We start from the raw sequence: 15706 nt of genomic DNA, 5'->3' as shown, positions 1-15706 counted from the left end.
AAACTTCTAATGTAATGTTTCAAATATAGTTTTGGCTTTTATTTTGAAAACCTGCAATGGAAGTGGTTGCTTGTGTATTGCATCTTACGGTTTCATCATTTTACACAGATCACACCGGTCGGGATAAAACGTGATAGTTGTAGTAATTTGGCTGGATCGTTTTGTCGCCTCCTTCATCGGCAATTTTTATGTAACTGTGCTGTGGTAGATGACTTTTTTAAATGACTCTCACACAGCCAAAAGGTGAATATTAGGTCTTCTTATCCCCACAGGGAAATTTAATGGCGTTATAAGGCAGGTGAGGAGAGAATGCACCAGGACAGACACGGGTTCAATATGTAGACATTTTAATAAGAAAAAATTAAATAACCTCTGAAACTTTAAACTGTACAAAACATTTACTGTGGCAAACATATTTTTCAAACATTGATACCTCATATTTACAAACACTTAAATGAAGAAACATTTACAGCAGTGCCACAGCTAAACCAGAACACACATGTACATGTTTTACAGTATTTTAAAACATTACCTGAGTATAGCAAAAAAAGACTGGCATTATGCCAGTGCAATTATTACTGGGTATTGAGAGTTAAACATTTGAGGAAACTAAATTGTACATGTGGTAACATTAAAAAGTCTGGAAACATTTGCTACATTTAAATGACATGTTAAAGTAGAAGTGCACATAAAAGCAAGTGACAAATGTTGTCTGGAACTGTCTTTGACGATAAATTTCAATTTGTGACTCACTATAAACATCTGCACACCCTGTATTAAGACAGGCACAAAGCCCATTTGTGACCAGTCATGTGTCCAAATGGTCAACAGCTCCATCACTGTCTGCCAGTCGGCAAGATGAAATGAACGTTATGGTGCATGGTGGCATTTTCATTCACCCTGTCTTTAAAATAGGAACACAGTGACATGTATGTCTATTTGGCTTTGTACAGCATGTGCGTGCGTGTCTCTCTCAGCTCTTGACCTGTCTGCAGACAGAGGCTAACTGGTTAATGCAGCTAGTAACAGCAGGAGGGACGCTCTGAGACGTTTCTCCTCTCCATCCTGCAAGGGCATCCAGGGCTTGTTTGGGGTTGCAGGGAGACAGGTCATAGATGCAGTAGATGGCTGCTAACTGGACCTCCCATGGCACACCTGGGGAGAGAAAGAAATGATGACATTAGAATTCTTAATGCAAATACATCTGCTGGAGGGCCTTTCCTCTTTCACATCAGAGAATTACATTTTTTTGTTTAGTTGGCACAATTATGACAAATAAACACCAACATGCGACTATAATTTAACACACCAGGGTGAGATAAAAATACAGGAATCTGCTTAAGTACATGCAGTTAAGTAATTGTGTGCCCATTATCCCATTTGTTTTCCCAAATCCTGATCTATAGTCCCCTCCAAAAGTATTGGAAATTCCTTTGTTTATGTTGTTCACTGAAGACATTTGGGTTTAAGATCAAAAGATGAGTAGGAGACAAGTCAGGACATACCATCCTTTGTTTGAACCCATCCATTTTTCAAGTGAGCAAAACTATTGGAACACGTGACTAACAGATGTTTCTTGTTGCCCAGGTGTTGCCTTTTAGGTTGATTGTACAAACACTAAATAGCTCTACATGACTATCATCCGTGGTTCAAATCTATAAAGACTGCATTTACTGATAAAGAGGATAAACCAACATGAAGACCAGAGAGCTGTCTATGGGAGAAAAGAAAGCCATTGTCAAGCTGAGAAAAGAAGGAAAATCAACCAGAGCCATTGGAAAAACATTGGGCATAGCAAGCACAACAATTTGGAATGTCCTGAAAAAAAAAAGAAACTACTGGTGTACTGAGCAACAGACGTTGAACTGGTCGGCCAAGGAAAACAACAGTAGTTGATGACAGAAATATCGTGACAGCTGTGAAGAAACCCCCCAGATCATCAGTAAGTGACATCACCAACGACCTCCACAGTGCAGGGGTGAAGGTATCACAATCCACTGTTCGAAGAAGACTCAGAGAGCAGAAATATAGAGGCCACACCACAAGATGCAAACACCTCATCAGCAGTAAGAATCGAAAGGCCAGATTGAAATTTGCAAAGAAGTACAGAGATGAGCCGCAAAAGTTCTTGAACACAATCTTATGGACCGATGAGACCAAGATTAATCTCTATCAAAGTGATGGAAAGGCCAAAGTGTGGAGAAAGAAAGGAACTGCTTATGATCCGAAGCATACAAGCTCATCTGTGAAGCATGGTGCAGGTAATGTCATGGCTTGGGCGAGCATGGCTGCTTCTGGAACAGGCTCATTAATATTTATTGATGATGTAACTGATGATTGGAGCAGCAGAATGAATTCAGAAGTGTATAGAAACATTTTGTCTGCCAATTTATGGAGAAATGCATTGAAACTAACCGGGAGGAAGTTTATCATGCAGCAGGACAATGTGCCGAAGCACACTGCCAACAAAACAAATGACTTCATCAGGGGGAAAAAGTGGAAGGTTTTAGACTGGCAAAGTCAATCATCTGGCCTTAACCCAAAAGAGCATGCATTTCACCTCCTTGAGGGCCCGTGTCCACCAAAGCGTTTTTTGCCAGCTGAAAACGCGAACTGCTGTTCTGAAAATACCTAGCTGGGAGCGCTAGGGTGCGTTTGAGTGTTTGCAGTGTTTTTTTCAAGATGCTGTGGTTGCTATGATACATAATTTCCGTGGAGGTGATGTGTTTCAAGTAGGGTAGCCTACTTAATTTTAGTGAATGTAAAAATGTCACCACAAAGTACGTAGGCCTACTTGCTCTGGCCCCTGCTCTGCATGAAGAGAAGGCGGAAACATGAGAGCACAGACTGTCCGTCTGTGGGTTCATGAGATTTTGCAGGCGAGGACACACATCGATTCATTTGAGATCGGATGTGCTCGGTGCGGTGTTTAAAAAAACGCTCAGCGCCTCATCACGCTCCTGGCATTTTTACCAGCTTGGAAAAACGCGGTGCTCCCATTGCAATGAATTGAAAAAAAGACGCTGGCGTCAGAAAAAACCGCTTTGGTGGACAAGGGGCCTAAGAGGAGACTGAAGGGAGAAACACCCCGAAACAACTGAAAGAAGCTTCGGTAAAAGCATAACAAATGAAGAATGCAACAGTCTGGTGATGTCGATGGGTCGCAGGCTTGAGGCAGCTATTGCAAGCAAGGGTTATGCCACCAAATATTGATTGTTATTTACTTTAAGATTATTTGTTCCTTTACCTTTGCTCAACTAAGAATGCTGTGGTCTAATACAAACGGTGATCTAGATGTGAATACCAGGAAATGAAAGCTGAAATTCTGAACTCTTGTCTCATACTGATCTTTTGATCTTAAACCCAAATGTCTTCAGTGAACAACAAAAACAAAGGAATTTGCCTTACCGTTCCAATACTTTTGGACGGGACTGTATGAAAGTGTGGAGAAAACTGGCAACACCCTCAGCACACAGATGTAGGGTATTAGTTAATAGTTTCTCTTATTTCATACCTTCAGTCTGTCCATGCCTACCAAACGTGTTGATGACGTTGGCAACAGTTACCACAGAGGAAACACACCTCTCTTTGATCCCCTGTTGACCGAGGCGTCCTAATTTAAAAAAAATAAATAAAAGGACAAAAAAGACAATTTCCGACAAATGTCCTCTGGCGATCATTAAGTTACACATCCTTTCAGGTTATGGATAATACCCAAGTAAATTAACAAAGCAACTCACCTATGAGTCGGAGTACAGTGGCGACAGTCACATCAGAGACAGGAGCTTGTTGATCTCTGGGCTGCGTCACCCAAGTGTTCATTAATGGCCACAACTCCTTGCTGTCAAAGCAAAATGAACATATTAGCACAGGATCCTTGCTTAAAAAACTATTCAGCAGAACTTTAACATGATTATTTAAATTTTGCTTGGAAAATAACTGGGAATACAGCATACCCCAATATATTTTCATATGTCCACTTCCACTTCTTGTGTGCACAAAGGAGGTTCAATGTGAAGACATGTTCCCACGCCTTAGTGCCCAGACCGTCCCCGTACCGACTGTGTTTTGCGAAAGACAGGTTCGACCCGGACCGAATATCAGAGAGTGTTCTGGAGATCAGCTTGTCAGTGTCACATGGAGGGCTCTGCAGTGATAACAGGGAGATTAGGATTTATTTTACTTAATCTGAGATGATACAGATGGGAAAGCAGAGAAACATAAAGACAATGAATGGACTCGAGTTGCGTTTTGACCAAAGGCAGTAAATGTAAGTTGTGTGTATTTGTATAGCACCTTTCTAGTCTTTTCGACCACTCAAAGCGCTTTTACACTACATCTGCATTCACCAAAAAGTCCCTGCTTGGGCGGTAGGTTACTGGCTTTAAATCAAGCATTTTCGGTGTTTTTTTTATACTACTGCTCCTCTTTTTCCCCACCGTTGTTTGCAAACCATTAAATCACAATCAACAGTCTATTAGCCACACAAGTCTCGCCGATGTCCGCCTGAGATCGTATGTTGCCATTAAATATATTGCTTGGAAATAGCTTCCAGCATGCAGCGGTGTGTTTACAGCAAACAGCTGTTGGAATTACCCTAAATACTGAAAAAATTGTTTTCATCAGTCAGGAAGTTTTTACAATGAGCCGAAGTCAGTCTTCTCTTCTCCAAAACAAGCGGAACAGCTGATTACAGCAGGTAACAAAGCTTGTTAAAGATCATGTTCCTCCGATGCTCAGGCGGACACAGACGCTGATCTGCAGCTCTTGTTGGCTGGAAATGTTTTAATAACCTTCCAAACTGTCGCGATTTTATTTATGTGTTGCTTTCTCTGTGCCAGAGTTCTATTCAGAACTTGATGGCTTTATCCAGTTTGTTATTAAATTTGTAACAATCTTTACTGTGGGTCTCTTCATTATACTCCCCCACAAAAAAACTGTTTTTATGGTCAAGCATAGCCTATAGTTTTTCCATTATATTCCAATCAAATCTGATATTCATTTATACATTTTGCTCATGGATAGTGGTTACTAAATACTGATGCCTGTGCATCGCTTTGTACGGCTGGTTCATTTACCTAATCTTCACAGGTCTTTAGACAAAGGTGCACACAACAATTGGCTGAAGGAACCTTTTAGTTCCTTGAAAAGAGATCTGGAGACTTAAAAGTCCTGGATACTTTTGGTGGAAATGCGGTTTAAGCTCCAACAGGTTAGACATCAAACACTGTATAAAGCAAGAATGACCTCAAAAGTGTCTAATATTCACAGCAAATGTTTTCATCAGTCACTCAATTTAAGTCAGAGGATATATGTAATACACAGTAGATTTGAGAAAAATAATATACAGTATGAAACATGACAAAATGTAGACCCCCAAATACAAATACTTCACCTTCTCCCAACCAAGGAATGCTGAAAGGCAGCTGAGGAGGTTTTCTTGTGCTTTCAGTTTGGTGACAGTATGTATTGCCTGGCACAGACAACTACTGTGTGAGAAAACATTGGGCCATGTTGTAACCATGAACAAAATCAGCTTAGCAGAGTCTGGGAAGTCTGCAGTGGGGGAAGACACAATAACAAATAAAGTCTTAAATGGTGTAGGAATTCAAACAGCCTATAAAAACAACATAATTTACAATAAGAGCACAATGGGTTTGAATGGCGAAAAATCCGTCCATGTGTTTCAAGGTGCAATAAAGGCAGTCTTCACAGTTGAGAGAAATTTGGCCACAATAAGTTAAAATACCTATGCGGGTATATCAAGGGTGTTTGAGGGCTTTAAGAAATACAGTATGACACAAACTGCCAACCTTCTGCTAGAATGCTGTAGGCCAGGATGTGAGCCTTCTCCCAGTCTCTCTGCTGTCTGCAGATCCCTGTGTAGACTCTGCAGAGGGCCTGCATATCATTTCTGCTGAGGAATCTCTTCTCTGCTTTCAGTTTGTTCAGGATGGCCAAAATCAGGTCATCTGCCTTCAGCTGAAGAGAAAAGTGAAATAACATGCACTTAAAGTTAATTTCCCATTGACACAGAAAAGATGAGATCTTCTCCCTCTTCTCTCTCCGTGACTTCTGGGGATACTGCATCTGGTTAACACATGGTGTGAACATTTTCCTGTACTTTTGACTGCCGGTCAATACAAAATAATCCCCACTATCATCATTTGAATAAGAATCAGTTTGGAGTGAAACCCAAAGTAAGAATACTTACTTTAATTTAATATACTTTCATAGATAGATTATATTTATCAATTAACAAAATACAAAGTGAGTCAACAGAAGAAAATTTTAAATCACATCAATATTTGGTGTGCCTTCAAAACATCAGCAATTCTTCTAGGTACACTTGCACAAAGTCAGCCGTTTTGTAGGCCAGTGATTCTTTGAGAGGGTTTCAGGGGTCCCGAGCCAAAAGGGGAATAATTTATTTTCACTATAGCCCCTTTTACACTGCACGGTACCAGCTCTACTCGCCTTTTTTTGGTTTTCCATTGCAGAAAAGTTGTACCTGTACCTGCTTCCAGGTACTTTTTTCGTATCACCACCGTCGAGGTTCCAAGCGAGCTGAGGCTATACTAAAATGTGACGTGAAAACACGACTACTACTGACTGATCAGAGAGAATCGTCACTATTCACTGCGTCATCATTGTGCACGCCTGACAGAGGCCAGCAATCATTTTTATACGTTATTTCATCACTTCTGAGAAGTTTTGAGGTGAGAAATCAAGTGTGTAGATTTTGAATATTGACAGTTTTACAAGAAGTGATGGCGGAGCAAAAATGTGCTTGAAAGTTTTCGGAGTTGAGGGGCTCTGCAAGTGGCGGCAGTGGAAGCCTGTGCCAACCCGCGGAAGGAGCTTGCGAGGCCGGGTAGCCGTCTGCTCACAGAGCCTTCTGGTCCCACTGTCACAGAGACCTCTGCAGCAACAACAGCAGAAGAAAACACAGCTGCAAGATTTTCATACCGCTTATCTGCCTTTAATTCCATCAATGAGTAACACAGGGACAGAAATTATGACGTCGTGGGATTCATACATTTTCTGTAATAAAAGCTCTAAAACCCAAAATCCTATCAGATGGGTGATCCTGGGACAAAATCTTATCAAATAGGAGTCCGTGGTCTAATTTGTGTCAGTTTAGGGGTCCTCGACATGAAAGTTTGAGAACCACAGTTGTAGGCATATCATCAGGTGTATGATTAAACAATTGTACCAAATAGGGACTAATGTTCACCAATTCAATATTTAGGTTGAAACACAACTATTAACTGAAACAGAAACAGCTGTTTGAGGAAAACAACTGGATGAGGAACAGCCAACTCAGCTAACAAGGTGAGGTTGCTGAAGACAGTTTACTGTCAAAAGTAATACTTTTTAGCAAGACTGAGCACAGCAACAAGACACAAGGTAGTTTAACTGGATGAGCAAGGTCTTTCCCAGGCAGACATTTCAAGGAAGACAGGGGTTTTCAGATGTGCTGTCCAAGCTCTTTTGAGAAGCACAACGAAACTGATAACGTTGAGGACCATAGACGCAGTGGTCAGCCAAAGAAACTTACTGCGGCTGATGAAAGGCAAATCATGCTTACTTCCCTTTGCAATCGGAAGATGTCCAGCAGTGGCATCAGCTCAGAGTTGGAACTAAACAGTGGGACCCTGGTACACCCATTTACAGTCTGGAGAAGAGAGTCTTAGAAGAGAGGACTTGTGGCCAAAAAGGCATACCTCCGACATGGAAACAAGGCCTAGCGACTCAGCTACACATAGAAACAAGGGAACCGAGGTGCAGAAAAATGGCAGCAGGTGCTCTGGACTAATCAAAATTTGAAATATTTTGGCTGTAGCAGCTGTGGCAGTTTGTTTAACGAAGGTCTGGAGAGCATTACGCGAATGAGCGTCTGCAGGAAACAGTGAAGCATGGTGCAGGTTTCTTGCAAGTTTGGGGCTGCATTTCTGCAAAAGGAGTTGGGCCTAGGGTTGGGCTGATAAGACGATGCCATCCCATCGGCGATGACATCACGAGGTTGAGCTGGCATCGTGATTGTAAAACCCCCACCCCCCCCAGCAAAAAAAGTCTCAAATTTTCACATTATACCACCCTGTGAAAGCAGCTTTAAATGACCACAAACATTCTTATTATTGTTTAAGTATTCATTGCACCTGCCTCGGAATTCTCTTCTCCCCACACTCTGACACTCAGCTACACCTCAGCGTAAAGAACAAGGAGTCCTGTAAGCGATGGTACGGCCCCCACAGAGTCCTGACCTCAACATCATCATCAAGTCTGTCTGTGCATTGATAAATATAATCTATTGCATTATATGTCTATTTTTGTAAGCATTCTTACAGCATTTTCCACACCTGCCTAAAATCTTTGCACAGTGCTATATTTGCAGTACAATAGTTCATAGAGTTCCACCCCCCATTAAAGTAGGGCGTGTTTATGTCACAGGTATGGAGTTAAAACATGTGTTCACCCCTTCAGTTTGATTCAGTTATGCAGATAATAATTCTGACTGTTGAGGTTAGTACCAAATAACCTCACAGGGATCACCTGAACAAGAATATAATGCAAAGTGACCAGGGTGTCAAAATACGTCAGTCCAGTAAACTCACCATGCTGCTTTTGCAAATCTCAGAGATAACTTCCCTCTCCTCGTCTCTCAGGACAGGCTTTTTTGGCAGGTTACCGACATACAGGTGGCTCTGGATCACAGGCAATAGATCAAAACAACGGCTTTGAATTTTCTTTAAAAAGTTCACTATGAGATTTTGCTCTCCACAGTCCATGGATGGAGAAGTTGCCTCATTTTGGAGTGCACTGAGCGTCAGAGTGTGGGGTGAAGCGGTCTCCTCTCGGCTGTTTGAGGAGGAGGTAGGCAGCTGCTTGTGACTCACACTAGGACAGCAGTTATCTAGCCTGAGACATTTGCTGTTTTTCGGTTGAGGCAAACTGATGGCCTGTCTTTTTTCACCCCTCATCTCAGTCTTGGTGAAGGCTGTTGAAGTGGAGTTAATAGTCTTAAAGCCAGACATCTGACCAACGGTTGTTGTAGACAATGTTCCGCTCTCTGATGAACAAATGCTGAGACTGACATTCCCTCTGAGGATGCTCAAAGTTCGTGCATGGGCAGAGAGCTCTGGGTACATGGTGTCAAGAGTCCTCATGGAGTTTTCCTGATATGGGCTGGAGGAAGACGATGGGGAAGAGTTCATTACAGTCGAGGGCAGGCGGCCTGGGACCGGCACAGCATGTTTTGGAGTGGCAGAGCCGAACTGGAGTGGTGATGAAGGGGCTCCGTTTGGAAAGAGGGGACTGTTTACAGATGAGGACCTCAACTGCCGACCGTTGGGAGTCAAGTGGGCCTGGACAGGAGTGGTAGGTGAAGCCAATCTATCCATGGGTGAAGCAAATGAGAGTTTCCCAATAGCCTGCCTTGGATTGATCGATTTGCCCACCTTTGGAGGTGTGCTCAGAGGAGTTAGGAGACGAGGAAGTGGAGGGCCCATTTCAGAGCGAACTTGGCCTATGCATTCTGGTGGTTGAGCTGTAGTTGAACATGCCACCAGGCTAGGTACTTCCTGTCTGATAATTTGTGGGCTTTGTTTTTCAAGCACGTTTGTACGTGACTTTAAACATTTATTTTGTCCATTTGTGGCGGCATTATTGTGATTTGATGAGGTAGCAGGACAAACTTTGCCTTTGCTCACTTTATCGTTATTTGTGTCTATGCTGTCCTGAGGCAAGTCTGTGACAATAGCCTTTTCAATGACAGCTTCTTCCTCTAAGCTGGGCACAGGCTGTATGGTTTTTTCATTCGTTGAAATGTGTTCACTGTTAACGCTGGCATTCAAATTTTCTGGCTTTGGGTGAGTTTCCAAAGCCTGCAAGTTTACAGTGGGAAACAGACACATAGGACTCAACTGCCTGCACAGAGAATGTGTGTCTTTCAAAGATTCACAGGTAACAGTCTTTGTCTCTTGGGAGTCAGAAAGGGAAGGGCCATGATCAGCCAGTATTTCACTGTTCAGTGTCTCTACATCAATATCCTCTTTTGAAGGAATTTCAACATTTGCTTGAGAAGATTCCTGGTCAGCACGGGACTTGTCATCTTCCGTCTTCAACAGTGGAGATTTATGAGGCGATGGAGGTCTATTATCAGCATTTGACTCTGAGGGAGACACTGTTACATAAACTCCTCCAGTTCCTTGTGCTTCATTCCTATCTTCATCCCCAAGAAGCTTCATGGATGCATCCTTTTCAAAACTCTCCTCTGCATTTTTATTTGACACACTGATGCGGTCACTGCTGCTTGACAAACAGAGGTTATCCTCTGTGTGCTCACCAAGACACCCTTTATTCTCATGGGGCTTTAAGACTGAGTCCTGATGGCTTTTTCCCATTTCTGAACCATTTTCTGTATTTGTAACCACATCTCTCACAGACTCAATGAATATTGAGGAAGTAACTTCCTGAGAGATTACAGTTGTGTCACATCTTCTCGGTGACTCTACACAATCAGGAGTGCCCTTTTTGGCACCAGCAACATCAGTAGGGCTTGTGTCTACATCCATCTTTGTAATAGTCTCTGACTGATCTTCCTGCGCACTGCAGGGTGGCTCTTGACTCGACACAATCTGGACCAAAACTGTTATGTCTGATGTGGAAGAAGATGATGATGACGCTGATACTAAATGCACAATTGCTGGCTGCTGGTCAGTCTGCATGCCTTTTTGAGGATGCATTTCTTCACCATCTGTACTTCTGCTTTTGTCCTTCATTATAGTAATGCCTCTCAACACATTTTGTCCCAAGTCTTTGGAGGAACTTTCACTGGAAATGTGTTCCACTTCCTGTGTTGTGACCACTGGCAAATCCACATTACCCTCTGTTGGTTCTGCAGACGATTTAGGACAGTGGCTTGACACTGATGTTGTGATGAGTAAGGACTCCGTTTGCTGAAGATGGACAGAGTCAGAGGATTTGGGATGTTTTTCCTTTTCTCCACCATATGTCTCCATGGATTCCATCTCTTTGTCCTGAAAGAAAGGCAAAGGCAAAGAGAATTTGCAGTAAGATAAAACCACCATAGCACTTGAGACGGACCCTGCAAATCCAAAGGCTAAAAAACTACCGTGGCTAAATTGACCATTTTGTAATTACAAATGTCACACCAAATCTCCTATTTGGTGTGACAATTTTCTGCTTTAATAAAATTACTAAAAGACTAAATCTGTCAATTTTGAACATTTAAAATCACATTATATTCACAAAGTTTGAGTTATACATGAAAAATCTATCTTTTGAATGTTGCTTCACTTGATCATAATTCAATTCACAATGACACACATTTTGTTTTATCAAAAATTCTATCAAATTAAGTTTTAAACTATTTCGGGACAAACTAACCAATGGTGCCTTGAACTAGTAGTTGACAAAACTCCATTTTGGAAAGTGTCTATCTTCTTTGACATCGTTTTAAATGGCTTGTTCATTCATTGTGCTTAGAAGAATCCTTGCATCGTACATACAGTATGAGATTGCAACACAGTATCTTATCATAAATAAAAACAGGGAAGTTGCACATTAGTCGGTAATAAAACAAATAAAAAACCAACATTTGCATGAAACATAACTAAATTCTCACCAAATCTAGTAGCGGTGATATGCAGGGAAGCATTGGTTTAAACAATGCCATTATCTCCTCAACTTCAGAGCTGCCCAACTCAGTAGGTGCCTCCTCAGTTTTGCGTTCCTTGGACGATCGCTTGCTCTTTTTGGGAGTGTCTGTTTGCTTCTTGGCACTTGTTGATGGCAGAGATGCCTGACGCTGGATGGCTTCCTGTCCATCAGGAGAGGGTTTTAACTGTGTATAAGTGACTTCTGTCTGCATGGGGTAACTGTAAGATTCACTGATATTATGAGGAGCAGACTGGGACGTGTTATTCAGACGTGAGAGCAGTCTGTTTTGTGGAGAGGAGGGTAGAACTTGCTTGGAACTGGAGTCTGAAATTACAAGACGAAAACAGGATTTGAGAAAGAAAATGAAAGAAAGAAATGCAAACCGACCTGAAGTCACTGGTATTATTCTAAGGTGAGGACACTTATTGAGTTATGTTAGCAATAACACACAGATATACAGGACTTAATGATGCCTCACCAGGTAAGTGCAACAGGTTTGCAGAGTGCTGCTGCTGAGGTTCTACACATGCCCACAAATTCTCTAGGAGCGCCCGGAACTTTTCTGAAAAACAGACACAAACAATCATAAGCTACAGGTTAACACATGCGATTAGGTCGTCAAATGAAATTAATGTAACAAATGATAACTGAAGCCAACTGCATACCTTTGTCAACTTTAGGCTCCTCAGGTGCACTTGCTTGAGATGATGTGCTCCTATATTCTGTCAAGAAATAATTGAGGTATTGTTTAAATTTTAACTTGTATTTAATTTTAAGTCAGAAAAAGATGCTGCTTCTACAGGTTTAGATCAAGTGAACTAGGTTACATGGTAAAACATGCTTCCTTTATATCAGGGCCTTTGATATCCTATTACAAAACATGTAACATTCTGTCATTTTAGCTATTTTTCTTGTTTACTGAAAAGCTAACTTCTTGAAGAAATGAGATCTGACCACAGCAGAATAAGACTTCATTGTATGCTGTATTTAAAAATGAAGCTGTTACTTGTTGTACCTTTACACCTTTCTCTTTCCAGTTTCATCAGTCTCACCTACAAACATATTGAAATTATACATAATGACAGGTCAGTTCAACAGTATTAAAATATTTCCACAAAAATGCTGTTTATAAAAAGGTCATTACTGCACCTGGAGGTCATCAATATTTCTCTCTAGCAGAATCTTCTCTTTGGTCAGTTGGTCAATTTGATGATTCTGTTTGCAATTTGAGTCTGAAATAAGGACATAAATGTGTATTGCTAAAACACCAAACAAGGGTTGTCATAGAAAGACAGATCCAAGACATCCTTATGAACAGAAAATAATTATTTTGTCTGAAATACAATTTTCAACACAAACCTTCGAGCAGCCGAACTTTATTTTCAAGGTTGTCCTTTCTGTTGATGAGAAAACAGCAGTCTTTTAGCATAATTTGTTTTACATGATTTTCTCAAAAACAAAAGACAACAACAAACTTTACATAATCATACTATAGCACAAAGTTAATTAAAGTCTCATAAAAGAAATGACACAAAAAGACAGAGAGAGAGTGAGAGAGAGACATGACACTCATTAAAGTCCAACAAAAAAAAAAAAAAAAAAAAATAGTATCACTAAAGCAAGTGTAACTTCTTACATTCTTGTTGTCTTGGTGTTCTCCTCTATTAATTTTTCAACCTGATCTGCTTGTGCCTCAGATTTCTTCAAAGATGTCTAGAAAGGTGAAAATGAAAATGTACAAAGAGTGTGAGTGGTAGATTTACTGAGCTACATTTGAGCAGATATGCTTAAAGCAGCTGAGAACAATGGTACATTCAGAGTCTGTTATGAGTTACAGCAAACTCAAATCACTGATTATAGGGAATGCTTTTTTGGCTTACCTGTGTTTTCAGCAAATCATTTTCTATTATGGCCTTTTCCCTCTTCAGCTTTGCATTTTCAAGTGACTGTATTTCTGTCAGTTCTAAGAGTATGAAAGACAATTTAGCAACAAAATCAGTGGTGCATTCAACACATTTTTAACAAATGATGATTTACAAATTATGGAAAACACATAACTGGTAAAAAAATACAGCATGTGAATGGAAAGTACCTTTCACGTCCTTCAGCTGGTCTTCAAGCTTCTTATTCCTAAGGGATATAGAAATACTATTTAACATTTTACCACAAAGATAAAACCATTATAATAACATTTGTCATCTGTAATAATTATTTCTTACTCTGCCATTATCTTGCCGTTTTCCAGCTTAATTTTTTCCATCTCTTCAGACATCTGTCCATAGGCCTTAAGAGCACTCTATAACAAAATAGGTGGGAATATTAGCATGACAGCAGAAAAACAACCAACAAAAAGAAACTTAAAAAAAAAAAAAAAACAGCTGGGGAAATTTATTCAGAGATGCTCAGATTTTGTGTTAATATAAGAGACATATCGATTATTATCGTCAGAAGGAATTTACTTCAAATGAGATTCTACAGAGAAAAGGCATACCTTTTTTTCTTCCAGTTCTGCTTGCACAGATTCATAATCTGCTGTCTTTTTCTCCAGAGTAACCAATCTGATCTGCAGCTCCTCCAGCTGCTGTTGAAGCCTGATTGTGTCACTGTGTAAAATATGTTAAGGACATGGTGTTAAAATCAGCTGCCTTCAACATAAAAGAACATTATTGTCTGTTTGCATCATTGTTATTCATCATAAAGCAACTATGTCCTAACTGGTGTAGTTTCACTAATATTCAAAAGATATATCTGTATTATATCTGTATTTATATCTATATCTGTCTCTAGATTATATTTAAACATTAACCAATTAATTTATATTCTCATACAATTTATCAAGGTATCTACATGAGAAGATAAGCACATGGAGTCACATTTATCAAAAGCCCAGTCAATTTCCTTTCCTTTAAATATTTACAAATCACAAACCACAAACACAGTGAAGTTTTTTTTTTAGTAGCTTAACTTTGCCCACTTACAGTTAAGAGAGTAACATGGGGAAAAAAATGTGATTCCAAATAACACACAATAGTCTTAATATCGATGTTTAATTGCAGTTAGTAATTTATCTAACTCCCGTTTAGTGAATTGATAATCCCCAATTCCCAAAGACGTCACAAACCTTAGGGAACAACTTATAAATTAAGGTTAACAGCTCACGTTAGAAGTAAGCACAAGTTATTGGCTAGCTACATCTAATACCTGCTGGGCTTTGTACAAATATCAGTATTAACGTTACAAATGTGTGTTTCCTGAATATTGACAGGTGTTACATATTTCAAAAGACCAGCTTTTGCTGACTGTATTAATTTATCATGACCATGGCAGTTATCATTCATTAATATAATTCAATTTAATGGGGCTTTATTGACACAGGAAAAGCAAGGGTAAAATAAAAACATGCACATAAACAGAATAATTGTGATTTTGCTAAATACACACACACACGAGTAAAATAAAATAGAACAAAATAAACATAATAATTGACGTTAATACTCACTCCGAAACCGTTATCTTCTGTTTAAGTGCCAGAAATGACGACACATATTCGTTCAGGCTCTGTACCAGCAACAACAAACAGACATGCATACGTTAATTACCAACAGTTCACTTGCACTGATAAGACAAAAAAAATACATGAATCGTGTCTCAATCGTCAGAGACTGTTTATGTTAAGCCCACAAAGATGAAAAACAAGTTTTTAAATCGACTTTTTCTCTCAAAGAAAGACGATCTGACCTGGTGCAAAACAGAGCAGTTTTGACAGTTTCCAACCGTCGCGTCCGCGGCGATTGCTACCGTTTTGGACTGACTGTCCCCTGGCATCATGGTAAGACGAACTCCTAAACACTCACAGCTTTATTTTATATAACATTAATTGACGACCATGTCCTGGTGTCACAAATTCCAGGCAAGTTCAAAACAACTTCACATTTTCGCGTCTCGCACGTTGACCAAGGACCCAAGCTAGGACCCCACAGGGGATGCTTCGTGAAATGCCGGTCAACCTTGAATTAAATAA

General features: G+C 40.2%; 1 protein-coding gene across 1 annotated transcript; it reads right to left on the bottom strand.

Annotated features, from left to right (window-relative positions):
- Nucleotides 1–330: 330 nt before the first annotated feature.
- On the bottom strand, nucleotides 331–15656 carry ice1 (KIAA0947-like (H. sapiens)). Its single transcript, XM_038711910.1, has 20 exons — nucleotides 15424–15656; nucleotides 15185–15243; nucleotides 14177–14288; nucleotides 13905–13981; nucleotides 13778–13815; nucleotides 13566–13648; nucleotides 13322–13398; nucleotides 13045–13082; nucleotides 12835–12917; nucleotides 12701–12737; nucleotides 12351–12407; nucleotides 12164–12247; nucleotides 11651–12009; nucleotides 8619–11042; nucleotides 5814–5982; nucleotides 5396–5556; nucleotides 3957–4147; nucleotides 3741–3841; nucleotides 3515–3613; nucleotides 331–1155 (listed from the first exon to the last, which is right to left on the bottom strand). The coding sequence occupies exons 1-20, from the start codon at nucleotides 15511–15513 to the stop codon at nucleotides 974–976; spliced, it is 4521 nt and encodes a 1506-aa protein (XP_038567838.1). The 5' UTR covers nucleotides 15514–15656; the 3' UTR covers nucleotides 331–973.
- Nucleotides 15657–15706: the final 50 nt, after the last annotated feature.

Source organism: Micropterus salmoides, unplaced genomic scaffold, assembly GCF_014851395.1.
Source record: "Micropterus salmoides isolate LMB-PRFRI ecotype aquatic unplaced genomic scaffold, ASM1485139v1 Ms_hic_scaffold_11, whole genome shotgun sequence".
Classification (NCBI taxonomy): domain Eukaryota; kingdom Metazoa; phylum Chordata; class Actinopteri; order Centrarchiformes; family Centrarchidae; genus Micropterus; species Micropterus salmoides.
Note: the sequence above shows the minus strand (reverse complement) of the source record. Positions and strands in the feature narration are given on the sequence as shown.

Coding starts and splice junctions, on each gene's coding strand:
- ice1 (XM_038711910.1), bottom strand. CDS start 15,513: ATGATGCCAGGGGACAGTCAGTCCAAAACGGTAGCAATCGCCGCGGAC. Junction 13,816..13,904: donor AACGGCAAGATAATGGCAGA/GTAAGAAATAAT, acceptor TATATCCCTTAG/GAATAAGAAGCTTGAAGACC. Junction 12,248..12,350: donor GGAGCCTAAAGTTGACAAAG/GTATGCAGTTGG, acceptor TCTGTTTTTCAG/AAAAGTTCCGGGCGCTCCTA.